The sequence below is a fragment of the Heterocephalus glaber genome, unplaced genomic scaffold (assembly GCF_053883595.1).
Source record: "Heterocephalus glaber isolate CG9 unplaced genomic scaffold, H.glaber_assembly_v1.0 deba00001733, whole genome shotgun sequence".
In the NCBI taxonomy this organism is placed as follows: Eukaryota; Metazoa; Chordata; class Mammalia; order Rodentia; family Bathyergidae; genus Heterocephalus; species Heterocephalus glaber.
Window position 1 is genome coordinate 8,742,285 of NW_028258444.1, and position 15,804 is coordinate 8,758,088.

A 15,804-nucleotide genomic window follows, 5' to 3' on the forward strand; every position below is an offset into this window, starting at 1 on the left:
AGAAGAGGGACACAAGACTGGCAATCAGGGCCAAATTCTAGATTTGGGAGTCTTTACCATAAAGGAACCATCCTAAGCCACAAGATAGGATGAATCGCCAAAAGAATGAATAAACAGGACAAGGGAGTTCTGAAGAATGATCACTGAGGCTTGCCCAGGCTGAGGTCTAGGAAATGAGGAACCTGCACCAGAGATTGGTGTTCTAGAGGCCAAAGAAGTGACTGCAGGTGGCCTGACTTACTGTTAAATGCTTCTGGTAAGGCACACAGGATGAGACTGAAAACTGCCCTTGGACTGAGCCACAGGAAGGGCAAGATCACCTTGACAAGAGCAGTATCAGAGGAGCAGCGAGGATAAAAGCTCAGCTGGAGAGGAAACAGAAAAAGCAGGGAGAGTCGAAGTGAAGGGATATGGGCCACTGTGTTATGTAAAGAAAAGGAAAGCACAGAATAGTAACTGAAAGATGAAATGGGGTACAAAGAATTTTCTTTAGAAGATGGCAAAAACAACATATTAGGAGGACAAGCCAGGAGAGGGAGCAAACTGATGACATTTTTTTACAAGGGAGAACAGCTGGAACAAAAGCTTTGAACAGGAGCAGAGGGCTCACTGAGGGGACCAGAGAAGACCGAAGCCAACACAGGGCAGGGTGCAGACAGGGACACTGAGGAAACGAAAGGGGAGGAGGAGCTTGGGGGGCTGCATGAGTTCTGACTTGCAGGGACTAAGTATGATGCTTTCCAGGAATACAGGTAAATGAAGATTCAGAGAATGTCCTTGTCTAGAATATTCTCTACTGATACATTTTTTTTTCTATCTTATAACCAGAAAATCTATTAGGTCATCATATTTTTCTAGGGAACAACTAGCCCTGAGGGTTTTTTTTCCTAGTTTGCTAATTTAATAAGTAATATGGTATCTCAATAACTCTAATGCACTCAAAAGATACATTTTATTTCACTCGGGAGGGTAGGAAGTTCAAGGCCAGCCTGGACTACAGCCCAAGAAAATAAATAAATACATATAATTCACCACAGTATTTTCTCATCTGTCACTATATCATTTTGCTTTTAAGACTGCCACCTGCTATTTTCAAGAAATCAACCAATAGCAAATGCTGGCAGGGCTGTGAGGAAAAAGGAACCCTTCTCCACTGCTGGTGGGAGTGCAGACTGGTGCAACTGCTACATAAATCAGTGTGTAGGTTCCTCAAAAATCTAAAAGTAGAGGTTCCATTTGACCTACCTATTCCTCTTATCTTCCCCAAAGAACTGAAAGCATCATACCACAGTGATATATATACACATCCACGTTTATAGTGGCACAGTTTGTAACAGGTAAATCTTGGAAACAGCCAAAATGCCCATCAATGGATAAATGGACAAAGAGGTTTTTTTTTAATACAATGGAGTACTACTCTGCCATAAAGGAAGATAAACCTGACATTTCTAGATAAATGGGTGGACCTTCAGACCACACTCTTAAGTGAAATAAATCGGACACACGTGTTTAAATATCACATTGTTACTCTGGTGTGAGAAACTGAAAATGGAAATACGGACTAAAATGTATAACAGATATTGGGAAATAGGAAGAAAATGTTCAAAATGTTCAAATAGGAAAAGGAAGGGGGGGGAGATTAGAAGGAAAAAAATAGAAACAAAGCTTGTAAATAAGGAGGGAAGAAGTGTTGAAGAGAGGAGAGGGGATTGGGGAAAAAAGAAAAATCAAGATATATTATGTACAGATACAAGTTCCCTATGATGAATGTGATCATTATATATATCTAGGGCATACCAATAAAGTTAATTTTTTTAAAAAATTGTTTAAAGAAAAAAGTATATGTGTTCCAGTTCTTTGTAGGCAATCATACATCCTATTTTTCAGTGTTGACTTGCATAAATGTATATTAAAGTAAAATTTAAATGTAAAAATAAAACTCCACCTTGTTTTAAAATAATAAAATGAAAGCTGTCACTGACAGAAAAAAAGTTCCTTTTTGTTAAAAAACTTAAAAGTTTTTTGATATTAATAAGCACATGAGATCTATCATTTACATTTTTTCCCCTTTTTTTTGAGACAGGGTCTTGCTATGCAGCCCAGGATGGCCTCGAACTCATGGCAATCCTCCTGCCTCAGCTTCCTCAGTGCTGGGATTACAGGTGTGTGCCGCCACACCAGGGATACATTATTTTTAATCAAACTCTTGTAATTCTTTCTTCTTAATATTTCTTCTTAAATAACGATTCTTTTATTTGTTGTAGAAGCTCATTCATTAAATACTAAACTCTTACAAAGAGTTGGATCTATCACTGGAATTTGATTTTGTTCCACTCATCTTTTTCTGCTTTTAATATATTATACCATACAGTGTATATTATATTTTTTTTTATTTAGGATAAGTATTTTATACCCAAAGTTCCTGTCTCTTGTTATTGTTCCCCTAATTTCATTACCATTCCCTGAAAAATCATTCTGTGAAATCCTCACAAGTCTCTTACTGGAATTCTAGTTATCAGTACATGAAATTCATGTATACCAATGTAGACAATACTATCATCTTGACTCCACGGTTAACTTTCACAGCTGAGAAGATTTATCACTTAATGAAGAAATGGGGCACACACTGGCCCCTGATCCTTATCAGAAGCCCAGGCAGGCCTTGAACACGTAGTTATCCTACTCTCAGCCTCCTGAGCGCTGGGAGTGCAGGTATGTACCACAATGCCCTATTGACAATAAAAGATTCTATAAAAATTTCCGAAAAGCTTAGTCTCAAGAAGAAAGATAGCCAGGTTCAGTAGAGCACTCCAGTAATCCCAGCACTTTGGAGGCAGAGGCAGCAGGATAGTAGCAAGTTCAAGGCCATCCTGGCCTACACAGTGAGTTCCAGACCAGCCTGCACTACACACACAGTGAGACTCTGTCTCAAAAAAAAAAAAGGAAGACAAAGAACTCAAATGGTTTTGGTTTTGTGCATGTTCCCTTCATGTTTCTCAACCTCGCCAACTTCATCACACAGTGGACCAGGGGCCCATGGACCCAACACCACCTCTCAGAGTCCAGACAGCTTTGCTACCTCGCCTACAAAGTCAGAGACATCATAATCCACGATGCCTGCCTTTCTGCCCAAAAACAATGAAGTCTAGATGCCATATGTTCTTCTTTTATTATAGTAAATACTAAAATTAGGTAAGCATGGCAATCACTGAAGATGTTACCTTAAAATTAATTTATAACGTTGTCTGTACTTCAAGAGTCTTTTAAACCCCATCTGGTGTGTTTGCAACTCATTTTTAGTCACTATGTAATTTTCTTTCAAATGTACAAGTAGCTGCTAGTCAAATATTAAGTGGTTAATGTTTAGTCCTTGAACACTGGACACACAATTTTGGTTTCCAATTTTTGCTCTGTGTTGTGTAGAATGGTTCCTGATATGAAGTCATAAACTAAACCCAAAATATGATATAGGATGATGGAGTTTTACGTGAAAGCTTCCATTATTAAGATGTTTTTATTCCATAGTTATTACTTTCAAGTTCTTTATTAAAGCTATTCATTCTTTACCTCTTAAAATACTAGGAGCTAAAGTATATTCTTTATAAGTAGGCACATTACAGATTGAGAGTTACTCCCCTGGATGAGGAATACAAAATAAATATGGGACAAGCCCAATGTCACAGCCCTCATTAGCCCTTACTACTTGCCATGACTACACTCTAACAAATAGGTTCAAGTTTTTACTGCTTTTGGATTCAGTCCTCTACATTATCAAGAAAAACTTCTTGCTCCCCTCAAAGCTTTACATATCAATCCTATTGTACTCACAAGAAAACTCCTTTCCCTCACATCTTCTTCGTTTACAACCTTTAGTGATCCTTCTTTTAAAATTATTTTTTGAGACAGGGTCTTGCTATGTAATGCAGGCTGGCCTCGAACTCACAGTGATCCTCCTCCCTCAACCTCCTGAGTGCTAGGATTACGGGTGTGTGCCATCACACCCAACAAATGACCCATTTTCAAACTCAACTTGTCTTGTTAGAAGTAAGTTGTACATAACATGATAGCCCTGTCTGCCCCCCCTCGCCTTTTTTCCCCCAGTACTGGGGACTGAACCCAGGGGCTCCAGCATTCTAGGCAAGCACTCTGTCACTCAGCTCCAGCCCTAGCGCTTCTTACTTTGTTCACTTTTTTAATTTTTTGAGACAGGGTCCCACTCAGTTGCCCAAGCTGGTCTTCTTGAACTTGCAGTCTTTCTGCCTCAGCCTCTGAGTAATTGGGATTACAGGCATGGCCCCCATTTTAATATTATTCATTCTTATCTGCCAAGTTTGTTTAGTTAATACTATGGAGTACATAAATGTATTACTAGTTATGATAAACACTAAAATCTAACAATTTTATTTCCCTTGATTATAAGAAGGTATAGGGCACCGAGATGGCTACCTATAACTAGAAGAATGAACGCTTATCCAAGCAGGCACTTTTACATGCACTGCTCATTTAATGTCCACAACAGCCCTTTGGAACTGTGACTAACACTCATGTAAGGCTCAGAAACTGAGGCAAGAAGTGATTATGTGCCAAAGGCTACACAACTTGTGCTGAATGTTTAACAAGCATGGATACTTTTGGCTGGGCACACTTCAAAAGACACTTTACAAATATGACTTCTTTCATTTTCATAACCACCATAAGAGGCAGAGATGATACAATCTCTCAGGAGGGAGGTGACCAGCCATAATGTATGCCCAAGCAGCTTGGATTCAGAGGTCTCAGGCTCACCCATCACTTGCTCCACTTTCTTAATTAACATCATAGCAATTAAGTAGCTGTGTGAGGTTTCCAACTCCAGCAGTACCCTCATGGGTATCACTTTTAAGCATTCTTTGGTTTGTTATGTATTTATGAGCTTAATTGGTAAAAAGTATGGCAACAAGTGCAGTGGGCGGATTAAATTCTGTGAATACATAATGACCCAACCTCCATGAATTTCTGGTCTACCAAAGCAGATGAGACAAGCCATGCTCAAAAAGAAAAGATGTGTCACCAAAATAGAAATCAGGAGCGAAATGAAGGAGAGAGGGCAGGAAACAGGGAGGCAAACTGTATGGAGATGGGGAAGGGTGTGGATAACAGGATGGAAAATGACCAACATACAATACACACGAACCAGTTCCCCAAAACAAATGTGCACATTGTATATCCCAAACACACACTAGTAAAAATGATGTTTAAAAGGCTAAATGACAAGTAACCAATGCCATGCACATGACTCAGACAAAGTGCTAAGCTTCAGCAGAGGCACTGGGACAGCTCTGGCAGTAACACCAGGGTAGAAAAGACCCTACAGATACCCTATAAATAAACCCCCTATAGACCCTTCTAGTATGGGACCAGCAGCCTGGTGCTGGGTGCGGCCCTACTGTCACTGGATTCCAGGTGAAGGCACCCCCACCAAAGCTTGGGCCAATACAGAAAACCTGGCTCCCTGTGCACTTGGGTAATGCAGCTTCCTGACCCCAGGTAAGGTGTGCACTAGCTCCTGGCAAGGGAGAGCCGCATACTAACAGTGTTTTCTTCCTTGTCAACCTTGATGTGTGCCATGGGTGTGTTCTTAAAAAGCTCGCTGATATTTAAAAGGGTTTTGGGGTTTTCTTTTACCTTTTTAAGAGACAGGGTTTCCCTATGTTGTTCAGACTGACCTAGAAATCCTGAGCTCAAGTGATCCTTCTTGCCTCAGCCTCCCAAGCAGTTAGGATTACAGTTGTATGCTACCTTGTCCAGGTCAAAGTTTGTAATTTTAAAGTAATGCTCAGAGGAAAACACAGCTGACAAACTGTGGTGGGAAAACTGGGTATCACATGCAAAAGAATGTAAGTAAACCCTTAACTTCAATAATACACAAAAATTAACTCAAACTGGGCACAGCGGCACATACCTGTAATCCCAGCTACTCAAGAGGCTGAGGTAGAAGGATCGATCTCAAATTTCAGGCCAGCCTGGGCAACTAAGAAAATCAAAATATAAAATGGGCTGAGGGTGTAGTTCAGTAGTAGAGTCCCACTAGGTTCAAACCCCAGCACCAAAAAACAAACAAAGCTATTTCAAAATGAATTAAAGACCTAAACATGAGACCTAAAACTGTGAAATTACTAGAGAAAAAAAAAAAAAGGAAAAGGCTTCAAGAGCATTGACTGGGCATACCTTCTTGGATATGATACTCAAAGCAAAGACAACAAAAACAAAAATAGACAAAAATGAGTAACATCAAGCAAAAAACATTGCTCGTGAAAGGAAATAACCAATAGAGCAAAAGATAACCTATGGAATAAGAGAAAATATCTGCAAATCATGTCTAATAAGGGATTATAATTCAGAATATATCAGAACCTATAATGTAACAACACACACAAAAAATGCTGATTTAAAATTGGTAAACCAGATGTGGTGGTATATACCTATAATCTCCATATTATGGGAAGCTGAGGTGGGAGAATCACAAGTTCAAGTCTAACCTCAGCAATTTAGCAAAACCCTATCTCAAAATAAAACATAAAAGAGAGCTGGGTATACAGCTCAGTGTAAAGGCCAGTTTTCCAAGAAGATATATGAATAGCCAACATGTATATGAAAAGATGCTCCCCATTATTAAACACATAAAAAATATAAATTGAAACGACAATGAAGTATTTTCTCACCTCCACTAGGATAGTCACTGTCGAAAGAAAATCAAGTGTTGGCAAGGATGCAAACAAACAGGAACCACTGTGCACTCTGATAGGAAAGTAGAATGGTGCAGCCACTGTGGAAAACAGCACAGAGGTTCCTCAAAAAATCTTGCTTCTGGATATATACATATCTAAGAGTTCAAGCAAGATCTCAACAAGATACTTGTACTCTCACATTCACTCAGCATTAACCACAACAACCAAGAGGTACAAGCAGCCCAAGTGTCATCAACAGATGAATGAATAAAGAAAATGTAATGTACACACATATGCATACACACACACACACACACACACACACACACACGCAGGATGATTATGCAGCCTTTAAAAAGGAGGGAATTCTGTTATCCCACAGTACGGATGAACCTCAAGGACATCATGCTATGTGAAATAAGCCAGTCACCAAAGGACAAATACTGTAAGAGTCCACTTACATGAAGTATCCGCAGTCAACATTATAGAAAGCAGAAAAGCTGGGCAAGAGGTGGAAGAAGGACAAGGGCAGAAATCACGGACAACAGATAGCTTTGGTTCTGCAAGGCAGACAGGTTGTAGATTATCTGTTGAGCAGCAATCAAACTTAACTTTCTACGTGAGACACTTGTCAAGATGGTAAATACCATGTCGTGTTTACCTAGTAACAAACAAATGGACACTCAAAGTGATGTTCACAAGGAATGTCACCGAAGAACCTTATGCCAGTTTCAGGTAGGAGTTTCACTGTGTTGGGTTTACATAGGCTGACTTTAAGGCCAGACCACTCAGGTGCCAACTCTGGCTTCACCTGGCACCTCTGTGACCCTGACAACAGACTTCATCTCTTTCGGCCTAAATACACTTATCTTTAAACAAATAATCAGAATCTCCCACAGGATTATATGAAGACTACATGAACTAGCACACACAAAATGCTCAGACGTATATCCAGCAAGTCCTAGGTAACATCATTTCTGGAGGCACACTGTCTGCCGATCCACATTCTGCCCCAAGGAGCAACTGCCTAGACTCAGGACAGGATAGCAAGAGGCTGAAAGCAAAGGACAATGCTGGCACCCACACTCACTAGTGACAACGGTCAACTGTTCAGCCTTGCCATGAAATGAGGCTTGCACACACCGTTCCAATCAGTGGGGGTCGTATTTCACAAAAGGCCCCAAAAGAAAGTACCTGGAAACCTTGGTCATTTCTTTTTCCTCTCTACATCCAGGGAAGTTACATTTAAACTAGGAATTGTGGCACATGCCTGTAATCTCAGATCCCTGGGAGGCTCAGGCTGGAGGATCACAAGTTCAAGTCCAGCCTGTGCAACTTAGCAAGACTGTCTCAAATTTTTAAAAAGGGCTGGGGATTTAGCTCAGTGGTGCCGCCGTCTGCCTCCCAAGTGCACGGTCCTGAGTTCAATCCCCGGAACCAAAAATAAATTAATTTTTAAAAATTTTAAAAAGGGGAGGAGGTGGAAAGGGGCTGGGGATGTACCTCAGTTTAAAAGCCCTCGGGGTTCAATCTCCAGTATCACCAAAAAAAAAAAACTTAATTTTAGATGTGGAAAATGTTTGAAGGTCTGACTACAGATTTTCCTCCAGACAGTGAATGTTTTGCTATGATTAGCAATGGCTACAATTAGCAGTAGTGCTGCTATTTATTTACTGAAACACATGAAAAAAGTTGTAGACAGGAAGTATGTAAAAAGGAACCAAGCTCAACCAGTGAAAGAAAGAGAAAATTAGACTCATGTGGTTTTGGGTAAACAGAACAAAGGCTGCTTGTCTTGTGAGTGGCATTACCAGGTTCTGCGTTATTAAAGACGTTCAAACCAAAGACATGTGAAGTTAGTTAACCTTGTGTTCTCTAAGGGAAATACAGATGAATGAAAAAGAGCAGCATTTCCTATAGAAGTCACATGAGCAACTCCTGTTAACAAACATGTCATCCTAGAACTCACTGGAGGAGGGTGTTGCAGTACCACTGGGCAAACATAATTAGGTCATAATCCACACTGTAACTGCAGAGTCAACCCCACACTGCCAGATGGTCAGGGGAGGGAGCAAGCAAACTGTTAACATGTATGAAACAAGGAGACAGGAGACGGCAAAGAAAGATACACTTTACAGATCAGTTTCATACCAGTAGGGAGGATAAATCCCATAGAGAAGCCCTGCTTTAGAAAAACACAAATTTAGAGAAAACGAGTAGGAAACACAAATTTGACCATTCCTCCTCCCCCCACAATTTACATTAGCTGATTATTTGAAACCTTGGTTGCTTCTGGCCAAGTAAGCCTACCTTAAGGGAAATTCTTATTTACATTAATTTCAAAATTGTGGCTTTGTTTTTAATCAAACAAGATTTTACATTTGCTTTATATTAAGGAATAAAAATTTTAAGAGCTATCTGAAAAAAAATGTGACATTTCTAAAATAAAACTATTGCTCAGTAGGCCATAATATACCAATTACAAGCTGCAACAGGCAGCTATAAATTGTGCCCCAGCAAAGGGAGTACTCAAACAGACCCTGACAGGGAAACCAATGTAAGTCAAACATTAATTCAACAAAGCTAGTGCTGCATAAATTAATATGTCAATTCTCTTAGCTTTTTTTTTTTTTTTTTGGTACTGGGGATCAAACTTGGGTCCTTGCGCTTGCGCAGCAGCCGGCGAAACCACTGAGCTAAATCCCCGGCCCTAATATGTCAATTCTCAATAAAGATTTGCATATTGGTGAATATCAGAATTTAGAGACCTTGACAATCCCTACACAGGCCCTAAATCACCATAGTGGACAAAAGAGTAAATGCCAACACCAAGGAGAAAGGGCTAATCTGTATGCTTTTTGCCTGATTGTATGCATGATAACAGCACTAACACTACTATGTTCTTATACTTTGTCCTTTCTAGACAATTCATGTGTTTTATGGATGAGAAATACAAGGCCACAGAAAGTACTGAAACAAACTTGAGCTAACTCACATTTTGTCAATCTTGTTACAATAAACTATACTTAAAAAACCTTTGACTACTACAGGTACAATTCTGCAAAATAATCACCTGCAAAATGAGACTTGTATAAAGGACACAAAAAAAGAATATTATGCTACTATGCTACTCGGATACAGTCATTTCTGAGATCAAAACTTTGCGTCCTGTATGAAATACGAGTCTTCAAGTTTAAAAAGTTCAGACAGTGACCTTAATAGCAGGACCAATGAAGAAAGTCCAGTCTCAATACCAAAGGAAGCAAAATGAAAAACTGAAAACAATTCCCTATTCACAATAAGCACTCAATTCTGTACTCAATTTTGCTACTAATTTTATTGCAACAAATCAAGGAAATTGATAAAGATAAATATCCCTCATTTCTGATGCTCGGTCTTTTGCTACACAACTCATTTAATACAGATTAACAACTACATACTTGCTTGATATTTCTTTTCCCAAGGTTCCTTTCTATTAGAGTGATCCCTAAACTCTTCCTAAAGTTAGCATTCATGGCCTCACCCTAGGCATCATGCATTCTGTAGTAACCAACTCAACACAGGATTCCTAACCCTACAAAATCCCTAGGCAAGGAAGACTTAGGAAGAAGGCAAAAGAGCTTAAACACAGAATGGAAAAAAGAAAAAAAAAATCCAGGGATATTTAATCTAGTTAAATTATTTAAAGCTGAAAGCCTCCAGTGGCTGTCCTGCACAGGCATGGCCTCGGAAAAAAGAAAACCTTATCCAACCTATGCTCCCCAAAATTCCAGTACCACGACCCCAGCCCCTCACAGGCACCTATGCCTCAAGCACTGTTTGGTTGTGCCTTCATGCCTGCTAGTAACTCTACCTTACAAGCCCAGGAAGGTCACAGAACCAAAGACTCCAAGGAATTGTTTTTGGAATCCTGACTTTGTATCAGTGAACTTTCAACCACTGTAAACTGTTTCTGCATCCCATAAAGAGACTGGTTTCAGATTTACTAAGACTCAGGGAAAGAACACAGGTATTCCATTGTGAATAGGTCACACAGCACAGAAGCACTTTCCTGGCTCCCTGCTGAGCTCCTACTAAATAAGGTTTTACCAAAATAAGGGTGTCTAATCTAGGATTTGAAAGATAAGACACCCTTATTTTGGTAAAACCTTATTTAGTCTTATGTCCTATTTACTTCCCTCAAAAGAACCAACTGCTCACTTCTGTTTCCTCAGCACTTCAGAGAAACCTCCATCACACTGTTATTGCTTGGTATGTGCCGTGGTCCATTAAGAGAATGAAGGTCTGCAGGGTGGGATTTTTATCTACTAAACACTGCTAACCTCAAATCTGAAAGAATTGGTAATGGAAGCTTATTTGTATTTGTTGAAATCAATGATTTCATTAAACCATTACAAATGAATCTTTCAGAAGGTCCTTTTAAATATTTTGATAACACATTCTGTTTGTTGAAATGAACTTTTTTTTTTTGATACCTGGGATCAAACTCAGGACTTTGTACATGCCAGGCAGGCATTGCACTGCTGAGCTACATCCCTGGCTGGAAAGAACAATCTTAACTTAAGGTGGTACCCTACCAGCAACTGAAGTTTTCTTTAATGTCAGCGCTCACTGTTCATTCATTCAACAAGTTTCTCCTAGGTTCCAGCACTGAACAAAATTAAGTAAAATCTCTGTCCCCATGGGCAAATGTGTGGAGAAAAGAAGTTATCAGGGCAAACTTGCCCAAAAAAGGTACTGGACGTTACACTTTGTTCTTCAACATTTACTAAGCATCAAAAGACTAAATCAAACTCCTAACCACAGATAAAATTTAACTACTTAAGAAAAAAGGATCTCATAAAATTAAGCCAGATTTAGTGTTTTAAATAAGACTGATTTAGAGTCTCTCAGAAAAATGCTCAGATTAAGACCTCATTTCCTTGTAGCTAAAAATAACTTTTCTTTTAAAGTCTGGGACAAGGTCTTGCTATGCAGTTTAGGCTGGCCTTGAACTCGTTGCAATTCTCCTGCTTCAGTCTCCCAAGTGCTGGGATTACAGGTCTGCCGCACCACACCCAGTTTAAAAATAACTTTTCAGAGTTGTTTTTTTGGTTTTTTTGGTACCAGGGATCAAACGCGGGTCCTTGCGCTTGCGCACCAGGCGGCAAAACCACTGAGCTAAATCCCTGGCCCCTTGAGTTCTTTTTTTAAAGATTGGGGTCCTTTGAGTGTTTTGAAGGATTTGATGTATACGAATACACAAGAGATCCCAATTTGAAATGATTTTTTTCTAATTATTTTCAGCCCTGGGAATGGACCAAGGGGCCTCACACATGCTAAGTAACTTCTCTACCACTAAGCTACACCGACAGTCTTTTTAAATTTTACTTCAACACAGGATCTTGCTAAGTTGCCCAGGTTTGCCTCAAACTTAAGATCCTCTTGACTCAGACTCCCCAGCAGGTGGAATTTCAGGTATGTACCACCAAATCCTGATTTTTTTTAATGCATCCTACTTTAAAGCCTGACTGTAATCTTAGAACATTTTTTATTCTGTAAATGAAAAAGGCTGTTTGAAAACTTTGCATCAATATTTCTGAAAGGTGTGTTCATGGCCCACATGCTGAATCAAGACCATGTCTCAAACTGGGCTTCATCACTCAGTCCTCTTTGGACTCTTGCTGAGTCCAGAGGATGAGGGTCTAGGACCAGCCTCCATAGCCCCCAAACACTCCCCTCCAATCTTCTCTCTGCTTCAACCCTCAGTTGTATCCATCTTTTTCTTCAAGCCTATGCTTTGCTTGTTGTAGTCCTTCCCTGCTTAGAAGGCCTCTTCCTCATCACTGCTGTTAAAGACACTTCCGTGTCAGTAACCCATCTGTCTCAAGACACTCTGATGGCTGGGACCCAACACCAGACACCCGAAACTTCAAGGAGGAGCATTTATTTTGGCCCAGGCTTTCAGTCCCTGCTTAATTGGCTTTTCTGGCAGAGCCCTGGCAAGGGGAAAGGTGCTCAACTCGTGGCACCCCAGAAGCAGAGCACAAATGGAGGAGCTAGGGACAAGAATCCACCCTTCCAGGTCACACCCCTGGGGACCCAACTCCAACCAGATCCCACCTCTTAACAGCAGTCAGCTGCTGATCTCATCAAAGGATGAATCCACTCATGAGTGCAGCACCCCAGGATCCAGTCAGCTTCCATACATACAAGACTTTTGGGGGACATTTTAAATCCAAACTCTAACACCATTTCCATAGGTAAGAGCGTCTGCCTTCCCTCTGTCTAGGTCACCCAAGGCGTATGAGTTCACAAGCACCTCTGGAAGCATCTCACAGAGTATGGCAAGCTCTGCCTTGCTCTACTCCCACCATCTCCTTACTGGAGTGAACACTTCTCTCCTCTCCCCCTGCACATCTGGAAGAGGAATTACCATCAGATAAAGAGTTAAGACAATGCTCAAATTTGTGTCACATACTTGGAAGCATCATTTAGAGATCTCTGCAAAAAAGTTTGCCATGAAATTTTCCTACCTAAAATGTTATATGTCTATGTCAAAAAAGTACACAAAGGGTCCAGTTGTCCCAAGCAGTCAAAGCTGAGCATGGTGAGAAAAGAATACTTGTCATTTGATTATGAGGCAAAAGATCTGAAGGGTCCTGAAAACAAGAGTAGTTTCCACACAAAAAAAGATTTAATTTCGGGTTAATGTTTCGTCATTATGTGGCATCTTCACATTTTAGTGAGAGCCTTGCTGGCTTCGCTAATTAACAGGAGTCCAGGTGATGGATATAAAGCCAGGGAGCTGGATTTCAGGGCCATGGCTCCTACATTTATGGTTGAATAAATGACCTGTGCTTCCTCTCTAAACAGACAGAAAGGGGGAGAAAAATCACACTTCAAACAACGCCCACCTCCCCGGATTCAAAGCGCTAGCATCTAGCCCTAGCCACAGGGAAAAAAATGCTTCCACAGCACCCTAAGGGAAACAAGAACCTGAATCATGAAATGAAACATTAAAACTCATCAGTGGTGCGTCTTAGAAAAATTACTGGTGAGATTTAAGTCACAACCCCCCACTTTCCCTCAAAAGTGCTTTCTAATAATACCGAGCTCAGTCCAAATAGCTTCCCTCTGCCAAGAACTGTCGAAGTGCGCCTCCCCCTGCGCGGCAACCAGGGTGAAAAATTAGTGCCAGGGGAACCTTAATCCCTTCGTTTTTAAAGAAAACTGGAAACGTCCATCTTGCCGGGCGTTTATCCACAGAAGTGGCTCCTAATTGAACTTAAGAAGCGAATATGACTTTTAACAGATAATCTGGTTCCTAAGTGGAAAGCAAGAGAGGCAAAATCAAAGTGAATGGGTGAATATGCACCCAAAGGAAAAAGTTAGGGAAAGGGGTAGAGAATTCATCTGGGGAAAGGAAGAAACTCGAAAAGTACTACAGAAAACCACAAAAGGAGAGGAAATAACGTTCCACCCAAAGATAAACGACTGGGAAAGGTAAAGAGGAGAAGCAGCTGGGAAGAGTTTAGGAGCTCAGCATTACTTAGGTGTCAAAACTGTCGCGTTCTGACAGGGGGGAGGGGGCTGGGTTCTGGTCAGGGACACCCGTGGAGGTGGAGACACGCGCGTCTCTGACTTTAGGAGGGGCAGGGAGGGAGGGGAGGGGGCACCGGGTCGGGCTCCATCCAGGGAAGCCGGGGCCGGGGCTGCCAGAAGCCCAGGGAGAGGCACCAGGCGCGAGTCCCGCGGCCCACCCGGTCCCGGCCCGTGCACTCACCGATGCCCAGTCCCACGACCAGGCGCCCGGCCAGCAGCGCCTGCTTGGAGCCCGCGGCGGCCAGCACTGCGGAGCCGGCGGCGAAGAGCGCGCTGGCCAGCAGGATGGCGGCGCGGCGGCCACACGCGCCGTTCAGGGCCCCGCCGGCCAGCGCCGCGACGGCCGCCGCGCCCACCGAGCCCGACACAAGCAGCTCCTGCCACAGCGCGTCCAGCCCGAGCTGGCGCTTCAACAGCAGCATGGCCCCGGACACCACGCCGGTGTCGTAGCCGAACAGGAAGCCGCCGAGCGCCGAGAACACGGCCGCCACGTACACGAAAGCGGGGGTCTCGTCCTGCTGGAACTGGCGGCGCGCCGCGCGCTCCAGGTCGCCGCCCGCACCCGCGCGCTCCAGGCCGGCGCCCGGCTCCGCCGCCAGCAGGCTGCGCTCCCCCGCGCCCGCCGCGTCGGGCTCGGGCTGCTTCCGGCGCCGCTCGCCCATCAGGCTGCCGAGGCTCCGCAGCGTGTACTCCGCGCCAGCGCTCGCCTTGCGGGACATGGAGCAGGTGCCCGGCCGCCGGGCTGGGCGCCGCCGCTGCCTGCGGGACCCACGCCGCCGAGATAGAAAGTTGCGCCCGGCGCCGTAGCTTCACACTCGCGCCCCGCGCCGGCCTGCCGAGCTGGCGCTGCAGAGCGGGCGGGGGCGGGGCCGCGTCACGTGCGGCGGGGGCGGGGAGGGGCCGGCGCGCTCCGCCCCCGTGGGCGGGGCAGAGCCCTCCTAGGTGAGACGCGGCGCCCACCCTCGGGTCTCGGGTGCTAGTGTGAGACGTGCGCGGGCTTCCGCCTGCAGTGGGTGGCTCTGGGAAGGATGCAGAGAAGGACGCTCCCGGACCAGGATGTGGGCCGGGAAGAAGCCCCTAGACCAGCCCGAGCCACCTTCTGCCCACCACGGACAGCCAAGGCTGGAAGGGCCTGAGGAGAAGACAAGTTATCTTGGTGTGGCGCAAAGCGGGGATCCATCCTTGTGTAGTGTTGTGACTTTACCCGGTGTGTTCCGTGAGTTTATTCTAGGGCGATTCCGAACCTGTTCTCCCGTCTCGGTAACGCTCACTGCCCTGCCCTTTCCAAGTCTGAAGGCGTGGTGCCCCGATTGCTCAGGAGGACGGAGATGCGTGTCCTCAAGTGGATCCCAGACCTCCTCTCGGGATTCCTGATGGGGAGAGAAAATGTGTGCATCCACCCTTGTCTAACAGGAGAGTCCCACTGCATTAAGGAAAACGCAAGAGTCTGACCTGTGCCCAAAAGGCCACCTGCCTTCCAACAGGAGAGCTGCGGGGAGCCATGTCTTCTGCC

The 15,804-nt window shown here is 43.4% G+C and overlaps 1 protein-coding gene across 1 annotated transcript in view; it reads right to left on the minus strand.

The window, feature by feature from the left end:
- The window catches only part of Slc2a13 (solute carrier family 2 member 13), a 322,693-nt gene extending 307,567 nt beyond the window's left edge, over nt 1-15,126 (minus strand). Inside the window, exon 1 of the mRNA XM_004855003.4 lies at nt 14,473-15,126. Coding sequence (XP_004855060.1) covers nt 14,473-15,010 — 538 coding nt within the window. The 5' untranslated portion in view covers nt 15,011-15,126. The remainder of the gene's footprint in view (nt 1-14,472) is intronic.
- Nucleotides 15,127-15,804: the final 678 nt, after the last annotated feature.